The sequence below is a fragment of the Lepisma saccharinum genome, chromosome 7 (assembly GCF_977018435.1).
Source record: "Lepisma saccharinum chromosome 7, izLepSacc3.1, whole genome shotgun sequence".
NCBI lineage: Eukaryota > Metazoa > Arthropoda > Insecta > Zygentoma > Lepismatidae > Lepisma > Lepisma saccharinum.
This window is the reverse complement of record NC_139235.1, coordinates 79833140-79858025: the sequence shown is the minus strand read 5'-3', so window position 1 is coordinate 79858025 and position 24886 is coordinate 79833140. Positions and strand designations below refer to the sequence as shown.

Sequence of the window (24886 nt, the reverse complement as noted above, 5' to 3'; positions counted from 1 at the left end):
CATTGCCGTCACAATTAATCATACATAAGAGAAATAAGCGCCAGACAGTAATGGGAATTTCATTATCACCAGCAACAGGTTCAGATTTCTCTTAATTTTTCATTAGGGCGAACTGAATGCAGCCGCAACTTCTAACGTTACAGCTTTCACCCGCCAGCTGTAACCACCAAAAGGAACAGATCTCGGCGACCTATTACGATATCATTTCCTTTCTCCCTGCGTAAGGCTACCTTGGACCAGAGAAAAGAAACGTGATATTCAAAGCTCTTGTCGAGTAGCTTTAGTAACGGCTTGTTTACCTCCGTTGAAGTGGAAGTTGCTGAATGTCCTGCCTCGCCCTTTGGTGTGTCCGGTACACAGACACCTGGCGTTTTTGGTGTAAGGTTACATTCGAGCTCCACTTCAAATTGCTGATATGATGGCCATATATTAACAGAAATAATGGGTGGGGTTTAACTTATCGCAGCCCAAGAATGGTACAACTTTAATAGTTAAAATTTAATCGATTAATACACCATTTAAAATTATAACCAGTGACATTTTCTCTCTGAATAATTTTAATATAAACATTGGCTTGATGTCTGCTTACATTAATTATAATAACCATAAGAATATTATTGTTATATTTAACTTTATTATGGTTAAGTTTTTATTTTAAAATCTACTTTGTGTGCGTTACCCCCACACCCCCTATATGCCTCCATGGCGTGGTGCTATGCACAGGGGAGCACTTTACTTTTTTTTTTTTTACTTTGTGTGTGTGTGTGTGATATTAATGCAAACCAATGAAGTTTTATGGCCAACTTTGAGATGTTGTTTATTTGATCATGGGCGTACCTGGACCTAACTTTGCAGGGGGAGGACGCAGAATCGAACTTTGGTCTTAATTTTTGGGGTGTAGGATCGAAATTGGGGCCCAACTTTGGGGAGAGGAGAATCGAACTTTTGAGTTTAACTTAGGGGGGTAGAATCAAAATTGGTTCCTAACTTTGGGGGAGGGCAGAATCGCACTTGGAGCTTAACTTGGGTGGGGGAGCAGCATCGAAAAGTCTTTCATTCCATAAAAAATCGTTCAGGATAAATTTGTAAAATAACAGTTACATTTGCGAATTCACAAGAATTACTCTTTAATATTTTTCTCTTCAGGTCTCAGAAGGTTAACAGAAGTTCCAGTAACTTGTATATTTTAATAAACCTGAAAATTGGGGGGGCAGTGCCCCCCTTGCCCCGCCAAGTTACGCCTATGTATTTGATTACACAATTAGTTCAAAATGGAACAGGTTGGGATCCCTTAAACCCTCCCCTTACATACGACTCAATGTCTAAAAAAGCTAAAACCGTGAGCTATAACACCATCATCATGCACCAACAGTTGGGAAGGTTAAACTTTTGTCTGTGTGTATTGCGCGTAAAATATGCTGAACACTTAAGACAACACGACATGAGGAACTTAATGTAAGTGAGATTGAATAATGTTGCATTCGTCACATATAAGTTAAACGCAAGGTTGTTTACGAGGACCTTCGTCGATATCTTAGAATACGGAAACCACAACTCGCAAGGGATAAATGGGTCACTGTTACAATTTCTCTCGAACGTGAGTTAGGTCGTGGGCATCTCTGTGGGAATACGTTCAGTGACGTGAGAAACATGGCGCTCCTCCCTCGTGCCATCACGAACTGTAATTACGTAAAGAACCAACACAAAAGCATCGTGGCATTCACCTCCTACGGTTTCTCACGGTTTTCCAACCAGAACTGAAGGCTCAGTCTTTTCCCTTTGTAAAGGTCGGTTCTGGGAATGACTAAACACAACTTCCACTTTTGCTATGCAAACATTCGCCTTTTTAGCCTGGTGGTTCTCTTATGCCATTCCTACTGCATGTTTTCAACGCTTCAAAACGCTTAATTAACATTGTGAGAACCGAACATTATGAGACGGTATGACATCATGAAGGGAAAGTTGCTGGATTGGAAGACAAGCCGATTTTTAGATCGCATAATGGTTAAGCTTATTTAGTGCCCAGTGCCCTTAGCCTTATGTCAAGGTCTCGTTGCAGTAGCTACCCTCGGGGTTTCTTAGTGTAGCTCGCTGCGCATAGAAGGGTCACGGGTTCGAACTATGGCTAAAATGAGAATGTTTCGCTATTTAAACCAGTGTTGTATTTGAGAGCCACCTAGTTTGAGTCCTTGAGTTTTTGTCTTAAGTCTACTTCATGCACATATAAGCTAATCGGGACTGGGCCTACAGTTTGAAGTGGGGTCCGAAACTCTGTGCAACGTGTCTCCACCGGGCATCGAACCCAGGACCCCTTAATTACAAGGCAATGGAGTAAACACTACACTACTAGGGTGCAACGTCCCCCGCTTGTTCACCAGTCGTCAGAAAGTTAGTCCGCTACTCCTTTAGTCGGGAACATGAGAATCTTTGCAAATCATCAGGGCTTGCTGGGTAGAAAAGAAACAACACAGTATTCAAAGTTAAACGCAGTTTGATAATCACTTATATTTCCTATCGTATGTGGACTTACAAGCAAGGTACAGATTTGCTTACGTTTCTGACTGAAGAGGAACAATTCGCATATTAAATCATATCACAATCACTAAACACACTTGCATATAGAATTAACATTGGACAAGACAAACGTAAATACACGAAAGTTTCTGTACTTAATTATTATTTCCGAGTATAGCCAGAATGAAACGAAAATAATTACCAATTACACTATTCGGGCATTCCATTAACCGTTACCACGTTTCTGTTGATTTCTCACCTTCACCTGTTTTCTAACTGAGTCGGTCGTCAGGTGAAAAACATTCAGGTGGGTTCACTTCCTCTGCTGAGATGAGAAAGTGACGTCAACACGAACAGATTATGACGTATTTATAAACATATATAAAAGTTCCAACCACAATTGTATCAATCTAACTATAGTTGTCTGTGACAACTTGCATATTATTTGAAGTAACAAAGATTTTAAAAATCTTAACTTCTTACAGATATAAAACCTTAAACGCTCAGGTTCGTTACAAGGGAGACCCTTTCTTGAGTTTGGGGGTGATTCCAGTAATAAGCAATTGGGGTGTAAGTGGTGACCCTTTCCGAAAATACCCAAATGCCAACCTCCTTTCCACGTAGTACACGCTGGAATGCATTTTGCAGACTAGCGAGGAATTGGCGTCTGGACTCATTGCCAGTAAAATCCTCTGTGGGACAAGTGTAGTGTCGTCCCTGTGTGTTTGTAATTGTCCGTCATTCATCTCATAATTCCAGTAACTTCTATCAAATTATCATAGCATAGCATCCCCCTCCCATCCCCAAAGAGATAACACTACGGCACGATAAATAATGAACATCATTCTGTTAATCCTTCATGGAGAGCAGAAATTAACAACAATAAGTTGAGAACTTTCTTTCTCTACTTGAAAACGAACTAACTATTGTAAAATATGGGGGATTTCTCCCCCCACCCCCGCCTTTCAGTTCAAGCGTAGGCTTCATATTAATATACGACCTTCCCGATGGCGTGGCGGTAACGTCGTCGCATTGTAGTCAAGGTGTCCCGTGTTCGATACCCGGTGGAAGAATGGGGTGTGAGGCGTGACATTCTGGAAAGGCGCCCGAAAGTCAACCTCATTTCCACATGGTACACCCCGGTTAATGTTCCTTGCAGGGCAACGAGGCTGGACCTGGGCCAGTAAATACTCTCCAGGAATTTGTGTTGTCCTGTGTTTTGTCCATATATGTGCTAATTCCCCCTTTACGGCCTCAGCTTTTAAACTAGGTAACGAATTCTTAGTCCTCGGATACATAGATTTAGATCTTCTGTTGTAATAAATGAATGAATTAGTTCCAAATGTCGAGTAAGGAAGTTTTTAACATATACTTTAGTCTCTAATTAGGGACCTATCCTCAATTTCGTTTTTGATAAAAGGCGTATCGCCGTAATGCGTAACAGGAAAAAATAGCCTATGTGCTGATATGTGCATAATACAGCGTGTCCACACAAACATTCCGTGATTATAAACGACGACAAAATTTTAATTGTGTATATTACGAAATTTATACCTATACCATTCGAAAGAACAGCTCAAAGAATTTTAGCGGATGTGTAATTGTTGGCGTTAACTACAACAATAGATGGCCTAACAATAAAATAATGAAAAAAATCTTGTTAATGTGTTATTGTAAATGGCATTGTTGTTAGAAGCAAATTGTGTTACTGTATATGTTTACTGGATGTTTAGGTGTGTACAGTGGGATCCATGAGTATTACCGTGCAAATTGTCCATTTCATTAATTTTCTCTTACACCCTAAAATGTGTTTTTGTGCTACTTTTGGCTATTTCCTTTTTTCATTCTTTAATTGTTATGGTATCTATTGTTGTAGTTAACGCTAAAATTCCTTGAGCTGTTCTTTCGAATGGTATCAATATAAGTTTGGTAATATACATAATTAAAATTTTGTCGTCGTTTATATTCACGGAATGTGTTTGTGGACACGCTGTATAAAAAAAATAATCAGTCAAGCGGTGGAAGCGCATAGAGGCTCGGATCCAACTTTAAACTGTAGGCCCAGTTCCAATGAGAAGAGTGGACTTAAAAACAAACGAATGAAAGCAAGTCTCTGCGCAAGTAGTGACTCGAGAGGGCTCAACCAATGTACGCGTTGGAGGGAACAGGATTGCGTGGAGGAGGAAAAGCGATTTCAGCTCCCAGCTGTTTATATGAGCGTGTACTGCTTCGCTCCGTTCACCTCTTTCCTATCCTACCTTGCTCCGGAGTTTCCCGATATAGTCTCTGTAAGAGCAACTGTAGAAATTGGCCTTGGGAATGCGTCACACCATTTCTTCTCGTCGCTCGTTACCGAAACGCAAACATGCTGGCAGCGATAATCAGGATTGGTTTTTTTTGTTGGTCTAGGACCGGGGGAGATGTCAGATAAACTGAAAGAAAAAGCATGCTGGTAGCAGCTGCCGACGACAGTGAAAGTTGAATGGAGACTTTCTCTTATAGTGCGCGAGGGCGAGAGAATGTGGCTGCCTAATTGTGATGGGCTTTCCTCAGGCATATATCTTCGATGCAGTGAGAGAGGTGTTTCCTTGTCATTTAGCGCAGGAAAAAAAAGTGTCGCGTCAGAACTTCAGTTCAACAGGCTACCTCGGGCTCTCTATGTTGCATGCCTGCTATTTCATCTTCCCAGAGAGAAATTGCAAAGAAAATTACAGTTAATTTGTAATCGTTATACTTACAGTGGTGCCAACTTATACCGTCCTGCTTCGCTCTGCCCCCTTGATTTCCCTTCTCTGCCCTTATACGCGGCCTTGCTCCAGGGATAGTCGGGACAGGGTATAGACGGGGCTAATATACACGCACAACAACAATGCATCCTTACTTATTCTTGAAATGTATGTAAGTATAACGAATATAATAATAAAACAGTGGTGCCAACTTATATAGGCCCTTGGAACCCTAGCCCAAACAATATTTGTTTTATTATTATTATTTATTTACTGCTCCACCAGAAAATCTGACTTCGGCACCTACGAGGTTGAAGGGGAGTCTTTCACTCTGATGGACAGTGTCATTGGTCTAGCTCTCTCACCTGATCACGAAACTCTGTACTTCCAACCCTTCGCTAGCAACAGGCTGTTTTCTCTGCAGCCAGGGTTCTGATAACTCCAGTTCGGTATCTTTGACACAACTCCAGAGAAAGCCGACCGGGCATGTATCATATTACCCCGATAATAGTGTTGCCCTCTCACAAAACACCACTTGAATTTGAAATTATCGCATAATAATTAATGTAAATTACTATGACTGAAATCAAATTATACGTGTAAAATACATACCTTTAGGTTGACATTCGTTTTCGAAGGTGGCGGGGTGGTCATCCTTGCCCCTCCCCCCCCCCCCTTCCATACGTTCCATGCCCCTATATTATTATACTTTCACTTAGAAATTCAGTGTAGAGGAATGTTGTTATTAAACGATATTATACTCTTAAAGAAAATTAAGTATTTTCAAGCCAATGAAAGTTCGAAGCAACTACGGGGAAAGAAGGTTCAGTGGCACAACCACAAGGGAGCAGGGGGGCAGGGGGGCATTGCCTTCTCCCAACCTTGGGCGGAAATCAATTCTAGGGGGCAAACATTGAAGTAAAAGAATGCAAGACTAGCAGAATCTAAGAGTAGCAGGACAAAGGATACTGAAGATGGAATTAGTTTTCACGTCTTTCTTGCATTATTTATTCCAGACGGCCAGAAGCGGGGCACAGAGGGGCAATTGCCCACTCGACTTCAAATTTTATACAAATAAAAATTCATTTCGTAAAATTTGTTGCTCGCTTCGCTCGCAATGTCTCCTTTCCTTACAATCTTCTCAAGTTCAGAGCAGTGCCTGCGTAAGTTGTCCCTCTATGACGAACGATCTGAATGATAAAAATTGTTAACGAGAATGCCATGGCATCCCATGAAATTTTTTTGCGTGCTATTAGATCAATACTGTTTTCAATTTATATAAATTTGGATCGAAAAATTTTCTTGCTCGCAGTTTGTTTCTTTTCTGCATTAGCATTGTGAATTACCAGATGGACAAGTAAGAACAACTAAGTACTTCAGACAGTTGCTGCTATAACAGTTTTGTTTGGAGGAAAAGCAGCGCGCACATTTCAAAGACAATTTATATCATTTTTGCTACACACACATACATATAGCAATCAATGCCATAAAACTAAAAGAGTGAGATAAAATGAGATTTTTCTTTCCCGACTGAACTTTCATCAAGGCTTTTTTGCCTCCCAACCCCCTCCTAATCAGAGAGTCTGCGCACGCCTATGCCCAACACAATTACAAAACCTAGCAAAGCAAACGAAACCGCAACCTTACGTTGAGAAATGTCTAAAGAAACTGAATTGGCAACATCTCTTTTACTCCACGTGGACTTGACAAGAGCTGTCATTTCTTGGACGGACGCTATTGGTTGGAAAGGCTTGAGGGGACGATTTACTGGACTCCACGTGGACTTGACCTGTGGTTGTTAGAGGGAAAACTGATTTTCGGAACTTTCTTTAAAGTAAAGTGAGGTTGCAATGAGGACGAGAACTTTAGCTACAGTCGTCACCCCTCACGTGTTCATTGGTGGAGCCGTCTCACGTCACTACTTGCGCAGAGACTTGTTTTGGTTCGCCATAGATACCCGGGACAGGGTATAGTTGAAGACTAAAATTGGTAAACGCTGTAAGTGCCACAATGCCGTTTTCCACGTTAAACTGTGAAATGTGCCATGCTTTATAATGTGGCAAACGTGTAAAGTGGCTGGTAGCCCTCTAAGCAGTTCAAAGGGCGTGTAAAGAGGCACTAGTGTGAACGTTCTTACGGGCTGAAGTGCGGAACGATGCGATTTCCCAACACTTTCGCTTTTGGCACTTACAACGTTTACCACTTATAGTCCTCATTTCACTGCACTTTTTAACTCTCTCTGAACTCACGCGTCACGTTCGTCACAAGGTGCAACACCGACTCGTCTCCATGTGAGATCGAACCCGGAACCTATTGATTACAAGGCAAGAACCTTAGCCACTATACTCTGTCCAGGGAATAACTGGAGGGAGCGAACTCGAGAAGATACAGTCACGGACAGTTCTGGGTTGTAACAATCTCGCTGACTTTCAATGGAATCGTTACAATACAGAAGCATCCGTGACTGTACAAGCTAATGAGGAAGTGCGAGGGAACAGGAATGCATGGAGGGGGAAAAGCGAATGCGGTTACGAGCCTTTGCAGCAGAGATTCCCAGGATAGAGTTATAATTTCCCGGGGCGGCCTGCAATTGCTGTATTCGAAATCTGGACAAGCTGAACAACAAGGAAGTCGGAAGCATAACATTTTGCAAGTTGATTACGAGAAAATTGAACTCAGAACTTAAAGGGCGGGGTTCATGAAATACGGAAGAAAATAACAGGCATTCTCCTATAAATGTCACACGACGAAGGGAGGGGTGAGGGAAGGTGGCGGATCGAACCGTCAAGTGCGTCCTTTTAGGTGCGGGGGCGGGGGGAAAAGTTTCCCCGCTGCGTGCAATGATTTGTGTTTTTTTCTCGCGAACAAAAGAATATCGAAACGAGGTCGACCGGTGCCTTTTAAGTAGGGATTGCGGTGTGTTGGCCGCAAGGCGTGACGGGTAGAAAGGAGCGAGCATACCAGTCGGTATCGTTCGGAACAATTTTTGAGATTATATCTCACCCGTGGTATCAATTATGTTTTGTGCGTAAATCTTTTTTTATTATTATATTTGTTACGAGCTTTTGCTTTTTCATTGTATACGTCAGACCAGATTGAGGTATCTGTATTGAAAATTCCGACCTCCGTGAGAGAATGGTTAGCACAGCGCGCTACGACGCCAGGGTCCCGGGTTCGAATTCCGATCTGGGCATTGGTGTCCCTTGTGAGTGTCCTTTCGTTGATTTCATCACATCATCACTCATCCTCATCTTCGCGATTATTCAAAAGTGGCAGAAAAGCGAAGTAAAATAAACCAAATCAATAAATCGGTATTGAATATATCCCAGACTGACCTCCTCCCCCACCGCCACGCCCTTTGGGCACGCCACTGATGTTGAAACCTTAAGAAGCCCTCTGCTTTACAATTTGCATTAGACATAGTTAAGAAGAAAGATCAACTTTTGATGTACACGTATAATTGAAATACTGAGACATTGTACAGAGCATTCCCTGACATTCGCTACGAGACTCAGCGGTAAGCTGCCCGCATCAGCGCTTGTATTTCCCGGTGAACGGGGTCCGCGACAGTCACTAGAGTCGGCTATTAAAATTACAGTTTTCATACTGTGTTCTAACCTTGACTACAGAAGGTGTTGGAAATGATGTTCCTCTGCTGCAACACATTTCTGGCATCTCCGAAGGAAATTGGCATTTACACGTGTAAGTTCGTCTACTGTAATTCTCCCGATTAAGAATTTTAGCTGCTCTAAATGCTGTGGTTTTTGAAACACCCGTTTCTTATTAGAGGCGGCGGATAGATTTCCGAGGAGACTGTTCTAACCTTTGTCCTATATCATCGAGTTTTTCCTCAGTAAGTACACATGGGTTTTTCTTTCCACTTTTATTCAGAACTGACCCTGTTACTCTAAACTTTTTTACGAGGTTTAATATAGTGGTCCTATGTGGAACGGGAACACCAGGAAATTTTGTTGCGAAACGTCGTCGCACTTCTCCACAATTCCTCTTTCCGAAGTAACACGCGACAAGATAAATCCTTTGTTGTAATGTAAACTTTTGTGGTGCCATATTAAGCCACAATCTTCAACACACGGACACGACACAACACAACTTCCGAGGGAGGATTATACTGGCGTCAGTCTGCAACGTCAACAGAAAGGGAAAGAGAGCGAAGACAGGGAGAGCGAAAGAAACAGACTGTAGCGTGCGACTGTTCACCGTTCACCGGGAAAGACAAGCGCTGATGCCGGTCCGCTTGCCGCCGAGTCTCGTAGCGAATGTCAGGGAATGCTCTGTAGTTAACCAAATATCACAAAAGTAATATTATAATGGATCACTTTCAACCTTCATAAACATGAACAATTATTATTAAGTAGAAAAATATCTAATTAAATATTCCCGTCGATATTAGGCTATATTTAGTAATCAAACGCGGAGTTAAAATGTTTAATAATAAAACGTTAGCTTTTTCATATATATATATATAATTTGTATTTTTTGTAATTGTACGTCGCATTTCTGCTACTTTAGGCTCATTGCGGCGATGAGGATGACAATTCGAAACTAATGAAAGAACACGCACAAAGAATCACTAGGGACTTACCCTTTTAACTGTAGGTCCAGTCCCGATTAGCCTTACTGTGCATAAAGTGAACTTAAAACACCAACTATTACCTGTTCGATCTCCGGTCAACACCTCTCATTCGTTTATTTCTTCATTTATAACATTCGTACTTCCCTATTCTGCATTGCGAAAGATTGTTTAAGGTGCGATCTTGCTTTTTTCACGAAAATAATTTCAATTTAACATTAACAGTAATTATTGTTCTTGCTTTTTTCGCTTCCGTAACACACAATATGGCGGGCACAGCTGTGGATCATGAGTGGGTATGCAGTGTTTCCAACCTTCTTACCCGAAAAATGTCCCACGAACCATTCCGCATAGCCCCAAATACCATTGACGCAAAGCCCCACAAACCATCCACGGTAAGGTTAGGTTAGGTTAACTTAGGTTAGGCAAACATAGTTAAAATTTGGGGTCGTAGTAACTTGTTTTTTCATATTCTTGCAAAACAGCGGCGTGGTTAGAAACACTGACAGGGGGTTACGTCATCGAACGTAGCAACACGTAGAGGAAGCAAGTAAAAGCAACGGCAAAAATACATGAATTCCCGGTCCAATAGATTCAACGATGAAAGAAAATACGTCCACGAACTTTGACAATGCTACAGAAGCTCATTTTCGTAAGTAGTTTCTTCTGTAAAAATGAAGAAATCCGTTGACCGGAGATCAACAGTTACCCACCCACCAACTCAATCAATCAATCATTAAAACCTTATTGTGGTTCAGTAACAGAACATAGGGTCAGCATTTCCAATCTTTTGATTGTTCGCTACCGAAGGTTCCCGGTTAGATTACAAGCTTAGGCACGGTATAAGGGGCACTCCTCTGTGATTGTCCCTTCTCGATTCTTTTGAGTGATGATATGATGAAATTGATGAAGGGACACTCACATGCCCAGGTCGAGATTCAACCCCGAAACCCCTTGCCTTGTAGCGCGCTATGATAACTACTTCGACATGTAGTTCGCCTGAGTCCTTCTTCAAATTGATCTAATTTTCAAAGTGAAGTGTTCATTTTGCAATGACATTTTTGGAGTTTCTTGTTTTATTTATTTAAATTGTAATTTTGAACATTCTCGTCAATATTACTATGAAGTCAAGATCCGAAACGCAATTTTTTTTCTCATTTCCTCCCTTCCGCCAGTGAAAAGGTGGAAGAGTGACAATATTTACAGGAGGTTATACATATGAGGTTTAATATACCGCTACATATTATATGAACACCCGCCCTGACACCCCTTAACATTTTTACCAAAAGCTCCATCTATGGTAATTTTGGCTCTAAATATACTCCTTCACCCTTCTAAACACTAACGTGCCCCGGAAATGGATAATTCCGGATAAATGTTCGTGATTTGGATATTTTGTGACTTCAAACCATTTGACGTACGCAGGATTTTTATTTCGTGAGAGGCTGGAGTTGTAAAGCTGCTTTCTTGGGGCGTGACATACTAAAAACTTTCCATTCTCAAAAATGGCAATTGGGGCTCATTTTAAGGCGCGTTTGCATTTACCACTCTGGTTTTTTCCCGTGTTCTTCACTGCTTTCATTTGAAAATGTTTATTTTCTTAACATCCCTTCAGCTCACCTCTGCGTAGGCCAGCGCTTCAAACACATCAATAGTGAAAACAACATGAATGATTTATTTGTTGAGATATTTGTTCTGGCTTGTAAAGATCTTGTCACACTTTCACACTTATTGTATTGGACACTACAACAATATCCCAGCTACCATATTCCCCCTTTGAAATACTTTCACTCGACGCTCATTCTGATCGCTTCAATGGCGGCGTTCCATTCCGAAAATTCTGCACGGCCTTCAAGTAATAACACAATGGAAAGGAACCATGGTTACGTTAACGTTGTGAACATCTTTGTTGTGAAAGAAATAAATGAACTTGATTACTACCTTGTAACAAGTAAATTCGTGCACCATTGTTAACGTAGCCTTCAAACTTCCAGCCATTAAGTAGATGGCGTTGCGATCGATAGCAAAATGCTTTATAACTTTAAGAATGTTCCATCTGAATGGTTGTGAATGCTTTGGACTTAAATTCAAGCACCAGACCAATATTATCACACTTCAATACACTTGCTATAGTGTAAATCACCAACCCTGAGACCTTCTGTAAACAAACCGTCTCACCGATTCGATGTATCACTCCGCGTCAGCTGATTCATGACCGAAATCATCTGCTGTTACACTCATAGTTCGCCGCACCTATTCATTTTATATAAGGGCCTCTGAATGTGAGAACCCGCTCTCAAAATATCAGACGAATATGCAGCCGCATACATTGTTACTCTCCCGGTCATTCTCTCTTTCATAACCCTTAAAACTGCAGACACTGACACACCACTGCACTGGGATACGAACTTAACCACTTCATTTACTGGTTTCTCAGGATACAACTGACAGAACGTTACATAAATATTGAGTACAATCTGTTTCTCACCCCTTTTCAAAGGCTGTCCTTGCTGGTATTTTGAAAACAAGCTCGGAGAACACGGAGACTTTCCCGCACGCATAGAACACGGCATGTTATTTTTCTAAGGATAAGTCAGGCAAAATTACTAAGTTGCACTACTTTCTTGCTGTTCACATGATTATTTTTAGAAAATAACCAATGTTATAAAATATCATTATGTACACAAATCTCGAAGCTCATTGAAAGTTACAATGCATATTACTACAAAATGTTCACACTTATCTTGCCTTGCCATGGCACCAAGTTATTTTACGAAGTGCACTATATTTGGCGGAACAAAAATCGTTATTAGGATGCTTGTCAAAGTTTCCAGCCGCAATAAATTTACGAAATTTCTTTGTATTGTTTTGATCATCATCATCAATATATTTATTGGACTTACAGCAATGCATATGGCTGTTTATGCCCATTATATATTTTATTTACATAATATACAATTTACATAAAATCTACAAACAAATTTCAAATACACTCCTATCTATATCATCCTTAGAAATATACATTACCATGTTATATCATTTTGTCTAAAAAAATGCAAGTAAAATATATTCAATTCACATGCAAGAAACAAGCCAATTCATGGGAAATGATTACTGGTGCAAAGAGTTAACCATAAAGGTGAAGCAATAAGTAAAAAAAGAAAGAGCATTGGGTTTAAAGTGAGACGTCATTTGCGGCAGCGTATCCCATACTACAAATTGGCCATTGTTTTACCTTATGTAATGAATCCTGTAACAACGCTGGATTTTCGTGTGGATTATTTTACTTCTATGAGTTTGCAATGCTTTCTGTATGCACGTGGTTTTGTTTACAGAAGGTGTCAGGGTTTGTGATTTGAACTTTAGTATAATAAAAGTTTATTTTCTTCTCACTACAATTTATTACTACTAATAAGGTCGGAATTCATCATAGATCTTTGTGATTTTGGTATCATACACTCTACAATGGTGTAATTTTAAAACTTTGTTAAACTTTTAGAGCAATATTTAGGAATCTTTGAATACTTTCAGCAGAAATTAGAACATAGTCATAGTGTAATGTATCCAACTTGATCTGGTTTCTGAAACTATATTTGTCAATGTATTAACTAAAATTCCTCACCCTTTTTCTGCCCTCTATCTTACACATTCTCACGCCCTCCCACATACACCCACATACAAGATTATGATACAAAGGAAGAATATAATTTTCCAATTTCTCAACACATGATCTAGTACGATATGTTTTTGCCTAGAAATCCACGTTTGGAGAAATTCTTCAAGGGAAAAAGAGATGTAAGCGCTGTCATGCCTACCCAGTCATAAATAATAGAATGAAAAAGGAACGACAGAATGCGCCACGACACCGGAATTTCAGAGGAAGTAGGAAACACGCACACACTTCTTCCTCACGCAGATATCACTGTAGTTATAATATGACGTAATTAAATGCGTGCGTTCGCTTCTTCAATGGATAATAATAATCTACATGTTGGTGGCAATTCGTGATATCAAAGGCATTGAATTATAAAGTTTATTGTGGACAAATAGAATTCAATTTTGATAATTAAAGTTGGTTGTTATTACCCTAGCTTACCCGTGCCGTACGAGAAACTTACTTACATGAGGGGGTCTCACAGACCCACACTTTTTTCTATCACTAAAATTCAAGAAACCATTTTTGTTAATGAATCATAAGTTTCTTTGTTGATTATACAGGTGCAATTATGATTTAATTATAATAATTACAAAAATTACCATAATAAAAAACAATTATTGCATGACTGTCATACACACATATTTTGTCATTCACTAAACCTCAAAAAAACAAAAAAAACATATCGGTATTGTATCAATGCTTTTTGTTTATGTAGCACCAATTATATAAGCAATTGCAAAAATTACCATGATTGTCAATCAATTGTACACTTTCACTGGCATGAGTGTCATGAAGAACACACATTCAAACAGAGTTCCTGTTCGTCCCAGTGGCGCCGATTAGGGCGACTTTTGGAATCCAATCGCCGCCACATAGACCCATAAAATGAATTTTGCCTCAATGTATTTTTATAAACAAAAAGTAATACAGGAACTTTGGGAATATCATAGGGAATAATGTAATTCATTTTCATATTTTTACCACTTTTGAAATATCGAAAAACAAGAGCTGGGGGGTTTCGTTGCCCCTACCCCCACCCCTCAGGTAAGCTAGGGTTGAATTTACATAGTTGCAATACGATGTCAACGGTACAGAGTAGGCGGTAACATTGTAGGGTCTAGTAACAAGGGAGCTTACCCCAGATCTCGCTCTTCAGGGTACATAAAATTATTTTTTTGCTGATCGTTCAACATTGTAACACCAGAAAAAAAGGGAAAAATTTCAAACACCGTCTCCAATTTCGACGACATTTGCAGTACTTGCTTTCTCAGGTCCCCGTGAGTATTTAGCTAGTTTTTCTTGCGAGAAAAGAGCTTCCGTTCTCAACTTATCATTTTCAAAATGACATTTCTTTATAACGAGTTAGGATTTGCTCTGCTTCTAAATGATAAACAGACTTCAGAGAACTATAATTTTGTAGCTCCTAGATCCGTGAATAGTGTGTCCTTATCAAAATTGTAAAAAATTAAAATTTCCAAAATAATTTGAACACACTTTTCAAAATATTCAATTTTGTTCAACTTTTTCATATTTCCTAGGTGGATCCTTAAGTACAGGAGCATTTTTTAAAAGGAAAGATTTAATTCTACAAAAAAAACAGATACTGTGCTGTCGCCGAGGATTAAGATGGGTCCATTTTTCTGTGTGTGATAATACATTGCCAAAAATATGAGCACTCCAAGTTAATTTTTATGGAGATACAATGACCTCAAAGAATAAAGAACTCCGATATGTCCACTCTTTAGAAAACGGAAAATGTTTTTGTTTGATACTTTCGTGTTTACTATACCAAAAAAATACAAGAAAATGTGAAGATTGTAAAAGTTGTTAGTTACGAAAGCAGAGCAAGGATAGGCGGATCGAATTAGAAATGTAATATGGTTAGTTGCTTTGTTTCCAATCTTAAATAACATGTTAAAGATAGGGTTAAAAGTTATTGGTTGACTGGTTCCCACAAGAAACTCGTTTTTTTCTTTAAATCACAAGTTTTGTGGTGAAAATCGAAATTCCAATCTAAAGTTATCTATGCTCCATTTACTCCAAGAACAAAGTTAATGTAAACAAAACCACGTGACTTGTGAGTAACACTTCCTTTCCTATGTGTTAGTTCTGCTGTTGTTATACCTATGAATATACTGGTCGTAGCTCTACATCTAATAATGTAAGGTCCCACAACTTAAATATAGCACCTACGTTGAGTGGTATGGCTTTATTACATGCACTATTTTACTACGCGCAAGATTTCTGCACAGCTGTCATTCGAACAACCAATAAGATTTCTCAGAAGCCACGTCTATTTTTTGACACTGACTTTGTTCTTACAACGGATAGGAAATAGTCTGTTGTCGCATGTTTAATTAAAATAATTTACCAAACTCTGAATCGGAAAGAAATTGTCGACGTTTTACGTTACATTACAAGCTCTGTCTCGCTTTCTTCAATAAGTCTGGATTCGCGTGAAGTCGCTCTTGTTTTTTCGAGAGTAATGTGTAGGAGCTATGACCAGAATAGCACGAGTTTGAGACTTGGTATGAACGGAAGTATTGTTCTTGAAGCCCAAAGATTACGTATTCAAAATTCTAGGCACACAAAAAAAACGTTAAAAAATACTCTTATTTAGAACTCGCCCCCAGATCAAATTAATCATAATAACTATTTTATTCTAATATCCAGCGATAATGAATGTAATTGCTAAAACTATTTTCTATATCGAAATAAAAGTCTGAACAACATGTTAAAGATATGCATAAAGATGATTGGTTGATCGGTTCCCATAACAACCTCGTTTCTTTAAAAATTGGTTTTGAAACCAGGTTCTATGAGATGCTACTCTTCTAAATACCAACTTTCGGCTTCTCAACAGCACTAGTTCGAACATAGTAGTTTAGAACTCTCCGCAAGATGGCTCTAGTTACAACAGAGCACAAATTAGATAGGAAGTTTTCGATCCATTCTATAAATCCATGGCACTCCAGCGGAAACGAATACGTCAAACACGATCTTTCGATTTAAGCAGCACAATTCCGCCAAAATGTAAAGCAAATATTTTCTGTTAAACGACAACTACATGCGTCCTTCCACCGTGAACTTAATTGACAGAGCAGAGAATGAAAGAAATGCCTGCTGCAATTAAAACCAAGTCTGGGAATACTACCTGAGAACCTCAAATACAAGTTTGTTTTACAAGGCCGCCGTTTAAAACTAATTCCAGTCACGTCCTTGGATATTCGCTGATACAATGAGCATGTTACGTGCATGTTAGTTTGTTTCTGCAAATGATACAATGTTCGTTCGCATAGTCTATGTTAAGGTGTTGTCACCTTCTTCCTTATTCAGTCGTTCTTGTACTTCTCCATGCTTAATCAGCAAGTAAGAGCTAGTCTATAGCCTGTGACCTTTGTTTCCTTATTGGCTCTCGCTGATTCAGCGTGGAAAGCATCGAACAAGGTGTTCGGGAAAAGGCACATAATTCACAAACTGTGACTTTCCTGTTGCTTTCATTTAAGTCACACTGAATCAATTAAAGATGTATAATTAATTGAGCGGTTCCCATAACAACCTCGTTTCTTTAAAAATTGGTTTTGAAAACAGGTTTTATGAGATGCTACTTTTCCAAAGATTCTATGCGGTGTGATCCAACATTTATATAGTATGTTTGCTAATAAAAGAATGAACACAAATAACCTTCTGCTGTAAAATTGCATTCTTTGACTTGAGTTCTTTTTCCCAAACAGCATTCCTCACTTTAGAAGTGATCGAGTTGCAGATTTTGACCAAAGTAATAGAAATCATCTCCCCAAATACTTTCCATTATTCTAATGATTCAACTAGTTACTACATGAACGGTCTTGTACGTACAGTGGGTTGCACAAATTTTGCTCAAATAAATTGTCCATGCCTATATTTTTAAAATTTTGTCTTGCATCCTACATATTTTAATTAATAACTTTTTTAAGTACGCCGGTGCAGAGGCTGTCGGCAGTTCGTTTGGTGTTTTGTTTCAATCATTAAAGAAACAAATAAATTATAACAAAGTTGCAACGAATAGTAATGTACAAGCTAAAGATGTCATTATGTGGAACAAATGAGAGTAACAAAACTAACTAACTCTCTAGCCTTCTTAAACCCGAAGGTTCATGGCTGCAGCAACACAGGCCTTCCATTTGTCTCTATCCTGAGCGATCTATATACTCTTTTCCATCCCTACCAATTTGTTTTATGTCCATCTTAACGTTATCCCTCCATCTTCGTCTTCCTACAGGTCTCTTACCATCAGGTTTCCCAACAAGAATCCTGTAAACTCTTCTTTCCTCTCCCATTCGTGCAACATGACCTGCCCACCTAAGTCGTCTTGATTTAATCATTCTAATAATATCGGGACATGAATACAAATTATGTACTTCTAAATTATGTAACCTTCTCCAATCACCTGTCTCCTCATCCCTTTTAGGTCCAAAGATTTTCCTAAGCATCTTATTTTCAAATACTCTCAATTTATGTTCCTCTTTCAATGTAAGGGAACAAGTTTCGCATCCATATATTAATACAGGCAAAATTTCTGTTTTGTATATTATAACTTTAGTTTCTTAGATATTAAACGAGAAGACAAAAGTTTATGAAGATAAAAGTAACATGCAAAATATCCTGCATACGGCGACGACATTAAATTAAGTATATTTACAAATTGATAATAATACTTCTCATGAGAAACTTCAGGATGATATTAACTCAGTTTATGATTGGGTTAATGCAAACCAATTGACCATAAATTTATTAAAATAATTTGTGCCAACATTCTCTAGGAAAGAAAACTTCAAAATTTTTAATTATTTTATCAGTAATAATATCATCGAACATGTGAAATCCATAAAAGATCTGGGCATTATTTTGGACAGACGCTTAAAATTTGAAGACTATATTATTCACATCATAAATAAAGTAAGAAAGCAATGTACCTTTATTATAAAAAATGGAGTTGTTCAAATAACTTACAATTTCTAATTTTAATGTTTGCAACTTTTGTCAGACCTATTGTGGAATACAATATTCCGATTTGGTATTTCGCATGTAGTGCTAAGATGAAACAATCAATAGAAAAAATACAAAACAGATTTATCACATTTATATATTACAAATTCAAGCTATTCAAATACAATTATGAGTATGATAACCTGCTGAATCACTTATAAATAGACAGACTTGATGTCAGAGCTGAAAAGCGAATTGTATCTTATATGGAAGGAATCTTGGAGGGAAAATATATGGTACGAAAACTCCTTAGTATGATATGGCTTAAGGTGAAATCATACAATTTGAGAGGAAATAGCAAATTATTATGTCTTGATAAGAACTACAAAAATAACAAGTATGTTCTGTATCTCATAAACAGTTATAATTCGAATACCGTGAGATAGATATTGATAATGTTGTTAAAACAATTTCAACTTCATATATAAGGATATTTTTTTAAGAACTCTTTTATAGTTCTATGTGAAATGTAACAATTGAATTTTTTGCTAAATATTCTGGAATGCTCTCTTGTCCAATACTGTGGTTTTGGATACCTTGTAACATGTAACCTTGTAACATGCAATAGTGCTGTATTAAGGCTGAAAAGCTGTTCTCGGCAGTTTAAAAACACTTTTAAATAAATAAATAAACATGCATTTCCAGAATTAAGCCTGCTTCGTTTTTTGCTTTTCTTCTTTAAAGTAACATGATGATGGATAATTTGTTGGTTTATACTTATGCATTCCACTCTACCTATCAAAGCATGCAAATCGCAATCTTGGATCTGCAGTCAAGTATGTGAGAATATCTTGAAAGACAGAGCTTTTATCACAATTCTCTCCCCGTGCAAGAAGCTCTATCCTTCCCAGTATTGTTTACAACCAAAATCAAATCAAATCTTTAAGAACATGTAGTGAATACCGGCACCTAATTTGGAACTCCACGATTTAGTTATATTTTATTTTATTACAATTTGCAACGAGCAAAACCTTACTACGAGAAGTTGTAGGCCTTGATAGCTTGCGTCGAGCTATAAACGTTTGTAGGTGTTACACGGCAACACCCTGTATATATTAGCACAACAATAAAACCCTTCATATCAAGGCATTTAAACCTGAATTGTTATCCAAACGTAAAAAGTGTAAAAAGGGCAACCAACTGCCCATTCTGTCAAGTATGAAGCTGTCATGTTCACCGATTAGTCACAGACGTCCAACTGTTAGTTTAACATCACGCGTCGAATCTTCTGGCCAAAGCGACTTTTCGCTGCATTTGGAAACCAACCGTATCGTACAAGGCAAGATCGAGCCACAGTGCAATGAAGCTTGACTGACCACTTTGAAATCTTATCGGAACGTCTTGTTCTGGCAATGAAATAAACTTACCAATTGAAAATTGCTTGCGTACAAAAGTTTGATATACATTTTTGCTTTAAGAAACTACAACAGAAGAGCTAACAGTACATAGTGCAGGACTTACACTATTATTATTATTATCATCATCATCATTAGGTTGCTTTGTATGAAAATGAAAAGTTACATATCACTAAATTATATAGAGTGGTTGGAGATAATGAATTTAAAAAACTTGAGGAAATATAAAATTAATTTATTGATAGAAAACATTTTGTCAAATAGAATTGATAGTGAATATTTTATAAATACAGTAGTATATAACGTTCCAAAATACAAAACAAGAAAAAACATTATTATCAGTTAATTTATAAAAATATTAATCGATGATTTTAACTATGACTTCCCTTAAAATATTATCTTTAGGTATAAGATGAGGTTTACTGTAAAAACCATTATGAGTTAATCCTTTGATATTACTCTCTGTGACATAGTGCTGCACAGTGTTTTTTTATAACTGTTCTCAGTACTTTAAAATAAACTATTATTATAATTATTTTACAGTACCCTTCGGCACGTAAAAACATGGATCAGAGGTACACTCACCTCACTTAATACTCCGACAGCTTGTTTCTTTATACAGCATATTTGCAGAATAAAACACACCTTATTACTAACCTCGTAACCTTGTATCAGTAGGTGAAGTGGTCTCTGACTCTGATTGATATCTGTGCTTTGTGAAAAAATACAAAAAGACAAAGAACTGTTCATCAACAAACTGATAGATGTTTATTGAAACGAAGCAAGGCGAATCCACTATCTGTCTAAATATTAGACTCGAGTCTGAACTTGTATACAACGCCAAAGTATTTTCAATTCAATTGGAATGTTATGATTTGTAAAGTAGTAGTAGTAGTAACTAATAATAATAATAGCAATAACAATAATAAATGTTTCTATGACTCTGCCCCCACCCCCTGAGAAAAAATCCTGCGGGCTCACTTGCAACTTTATGCTATTGACAGGATACGTATATAGACTGGACAATCAGAAACTATTGGCTACATTAGTTTAAAAGATCCTACATCACTTTTGGTATGTATAGATTACCTATGTGTAATTACCACTATACAGGGTGTTTCAAAAGTAATAACGCAAACTGACACAGATGAAAGTACACGATAATAGAAACAAAAAAGTCTCAGTAAACATGGGTCTGCAAACGAGCCGTTTTCTAGATAATCGCGAATGTGTGATTACAAGCCGCCACTGACTTCATTGTTTGTAGACGTCGTCCTAGTTGGTAAAATGCTAATAATACAGTAAGAAAAGTCATTGGAGATCTCATTGCTTTTATTGAACATTCTACTCTAACTGTGTACTGATTGTATCCATCCTGTTTGATTACAACGCCACCTCTCGGAAATGTTCGGTTTTGTAAACAAAGAGAAAACCTTGGAACGCGCAAGCAGTAAAGCACTGGGTGTTTACAAAATGCAATCAGTGACGGCTTCTAACCACACATTCGCACACATTATTAGCATTTTACCAACTAGAATGACGTTTACAAACAATGATGTCAGTGGCGGCTTGTAATCACACATTCGCGATTATCTCGAAAACTGCTCGTTTGCAGACCCATGTTTACTGAGACTTTTTTTTGCTTCTATTATCGTGTACTTTCACCTGTGTCAGTTTGCGCTATTACTTATGATACACCCTGTATACCTACATATTTAGCTATCCTTCGACTGCTCACTTTTCAAGTATGTGCTGCACTGGGGTACCAATAGGGGAGCTGATGGGGCTACTTCCCCCTCCGAAATTTTGAGAAAATTCAAATTTTCAAATCACAGTAGTAAATGCAAATGCATCCCGATTATATCATTTCTGTCTTTGAACAACTTCCAAAACGAAGGGTAAAAATGGAAATCACGAAATATGTTAGTGTGCATCCCACTTCCAACAAAAAAAAAATCCTGCTGTGCTAGTGATGCGCTTTGATTTTTATTTTCACTTAAATCTATCTGAAAGCTAAAGGTTCTCTCTGGAAAACTATTTTATGTGAGAAGACAAACATATACATATATTTAGAAAAAATATACTGAAATCCTTATTTATATTGGTTATGTCGTCGCTTTGGAATCAAGGGATCCCGAGTTCGATACCTGGGGGACGCACATAATGGTTTAGATCCCACTTTAAACTGCAGGTTTAGTTCAGATAGTAATTCTGTATGTCTATCAAGAGAGCTTGCGATTTAAATACTGTCAATTTTTTATGTTTTATTATTATTAATGTCACTGCATTCACCTGACATGCCCTTGTTATACTCCCCTTAATAGTTCAAAGGTATCCATTCAGTCATTCATTGTTTTCTGCCCACGGGCAGGTATTCCTTGCAACCTCCATGCTGTTCGATCTTGAACCCTTCGCTTTGTAGCAGCGTAGGACCCAATTATTTTGATGTCGTCAAGCATTTGGTATCTTCTTCTTCCCAGGATTTTCTTTCCCTCGACCGTTCCTTCAATAGCATCCCTTAGGATCCAGTTTCTTCTCATCCAGTGGCCCAACCTTCATGATTATCTCCAGCATTGATCTCTTTTCCCCAACTCTTTCTAGGACTGTTTCATTTCTCACTCTTTCTGTCCATTTCACCCGTTCCATTCGTCTTCACAACCACATTTCCAGAGTTTCCAGTAACTTTTTCTCACTTGTTCACAGTGCCCATGTTTCCGCACCATATAGAGCTACACTCCAAACAAAGCATTTCACTAGTCTTTTCCTCAGTTCTTTGTTCATAGATCCACAGAGAATATTGTTCTTATCTATTCTTCGCCATTGTTATTCTTACTTTTATTTCTTGGCTGCATTTCATATCATTGCTTATGATGCATCCGAGATAAAGGTAACCATGTCTATGCTTATATTAAAAATTACCAAAATATAGATACAATTATCTACATTTCAGCCAAAATTTAATATAATTGAAATATAATTTACCAATCTTGCTCTTGCATTGAAACCTTGTACAGTCACGGACACTTATGGGTTGTAAAGATTCCATTGGCTCCAAATGGGATAGTTACAACCCAGAAGTGTCCGTGACTGTACCACGTCATTGGTCGAGCCCTCTCACGTCATCACTTGCGCCGAGGACTCGCTTTCGTTCGTTTGCTCCACACGCTCTTGGGAGTAAAGTTATTCATGCTATGCAAAATGGCTAGTTTTAAGTAATAGCAATTGTGATGATTCATTCTAATGATTCTGTTTCTTGTCTTTCAGGCAAAATGTTGCGGCTGTGGCTTATGGTATTAGTGGTGCATCTGTCGTTTGGGAAGGTCGAGATCGTCCACAAATGGAGGACTTTGGACTTCTACCAGACAGGCCACGGCACGGGAGACCAGACTTACGTACCAGAAGAGAACGTCTTCACAGGAATGGCCGTGTGGTGGGATCGCATCTTCCTTGCAATACCCAGGTTCAGACCCGGCGTACCTTCCACCCTCAACTATATACCTCGCAAGGGACCGTACGAGGAATCACCCCCACTGCGCCCGTATCCAAGTCTGGAGTGGCAGTCACCGGGCGACAACTGCACGGGCTTCACGTCCGTGTTCAGAGTGCGCGCCGACGCCTGCGGTAGACTGTGGGTGCTGGATAGCGGCATCTTGGATTCCATCAGCAACTTCAGAACGGTCTGTCCTCCGCGACTGTATGTCTTCGATCTGGCTTCCGATAGACTGATCCGTAGGGTTGAAATGCCTCAAGGGGTTCTACGAGCCGCGTCCCTGCTGACCAATCTCGTTATCGACATCCAGGGTCGATGCGAGAGTACATATGTGTACATGACCGACACTACGATGCCAGGAATCATCGTCTACGATCTGTATTTCGATCTCGCCTGGAGGGTGCAGCACCGGTACATGTGGCCCGATCCTGACTTCGGCACCTACGAGGTTGAGGGGGAGTCTTTCACTTTGATGGACGGTGTCATTGGTCTAGCTCTGTCACCTGATCACGAAACTCTCTACTTCCAACCCTTCGCTAGCGATAGGCTGTTTTCTCTGTCAGCCAGGGTTCTGAGGGACAGAACCCTTGCGCTTGACCCTGATAACATTCAAGTGACCATCCTTGGTAGGAAATCTTCACAAGGCGCTCCACTGGCAACCGACAGAAACGGATACATCTACCTGAGTCCTGTGTCCGGTACGGAGGTCGTTCAATGGAACCCACGCACAGCTGTACAAAGGACTATAGCGAAAGACAGAACACTGTTCCAGTTCACTTTGGACATGGAAATGGACACCGACAATGGCCTTTGGATGATTACAACCAGGTACCAGAAGTTCTTCAGACAAACCTTGGACCCAACTGATTACAATCTACGTATAATACGCATCACAAAAACTAATGCTCCTTACCATCAACACCACCACCAACAACTTTCGCATTTCGGTATACCAAGCGTATTCAACAACACTTTTCTGTTTCCATAGACTTTGCTGGGACATTTGTGGAAGTCACAATGAAAAGAGATGAAAAAAAATGTCGGGTAAACATGGATGCAAATCCATGGCACACACTGCTCAGTAAAAGTGCCATTTTTTGTGTTGTATAGTGCAGACTTCCAAACAAATATTTATTGGTCGCCATATTGTGTGCAAGTACTTAAACACTCGCAAAGTGAACGAAACAATGTGGTGGAAAAAGAGAGTGCATACTGTTAAACAATGTCACTAAACTTTGTAAAATACTTTTAACCCGTGAAGTAACTTGCCACCGGTTTTCAGAGCAAATAGTTACTATTCTCTGTCATAGTTTCTTGATTAGTCCTTTTTAGTGATAAAAGGTATTAATTCTAGCTCAATGTTTCTACAATGAATTCTCAACTAATGTTACCATATTCAATTTCATGATTTAAAAAAAAGACACTAAGCTACGTAATAAATAAAGATTTTTTATCTTAAATTGTGGAATATCATTATTGAGAGTTTTATTGAGGTGTTCCATAAGTTGGATGGATAGCTTAACA

General features: G+C 38.8%; 1 protein-coding gene across 1 annotated transcript in view; it reads left to right on the top strand.

Moving 5' to 3' along the window:
- Positions 1-24386, top strand: part of LOC145989949 (protein yellow-like) — a 67288-nt gene extending 42902 nt beyond the window's left edge. The window contains exon 2 of the mRNA XM_083125485.1: positions 23137-24386. Coding sequence (XP_082981611.1) covers positions 23142-24350 — 1209 coding nt within the window. The 5' untranslated portion in view covers positions 23137-23141 and the 3' untranslated portion in view covers positions 24351-24386. The remainder of the gene's footprint in view (positions 1-23136) is intronic.
- The last annotated feature ends 500 nt before the right edge of the window (positions 24387-24886 follow it).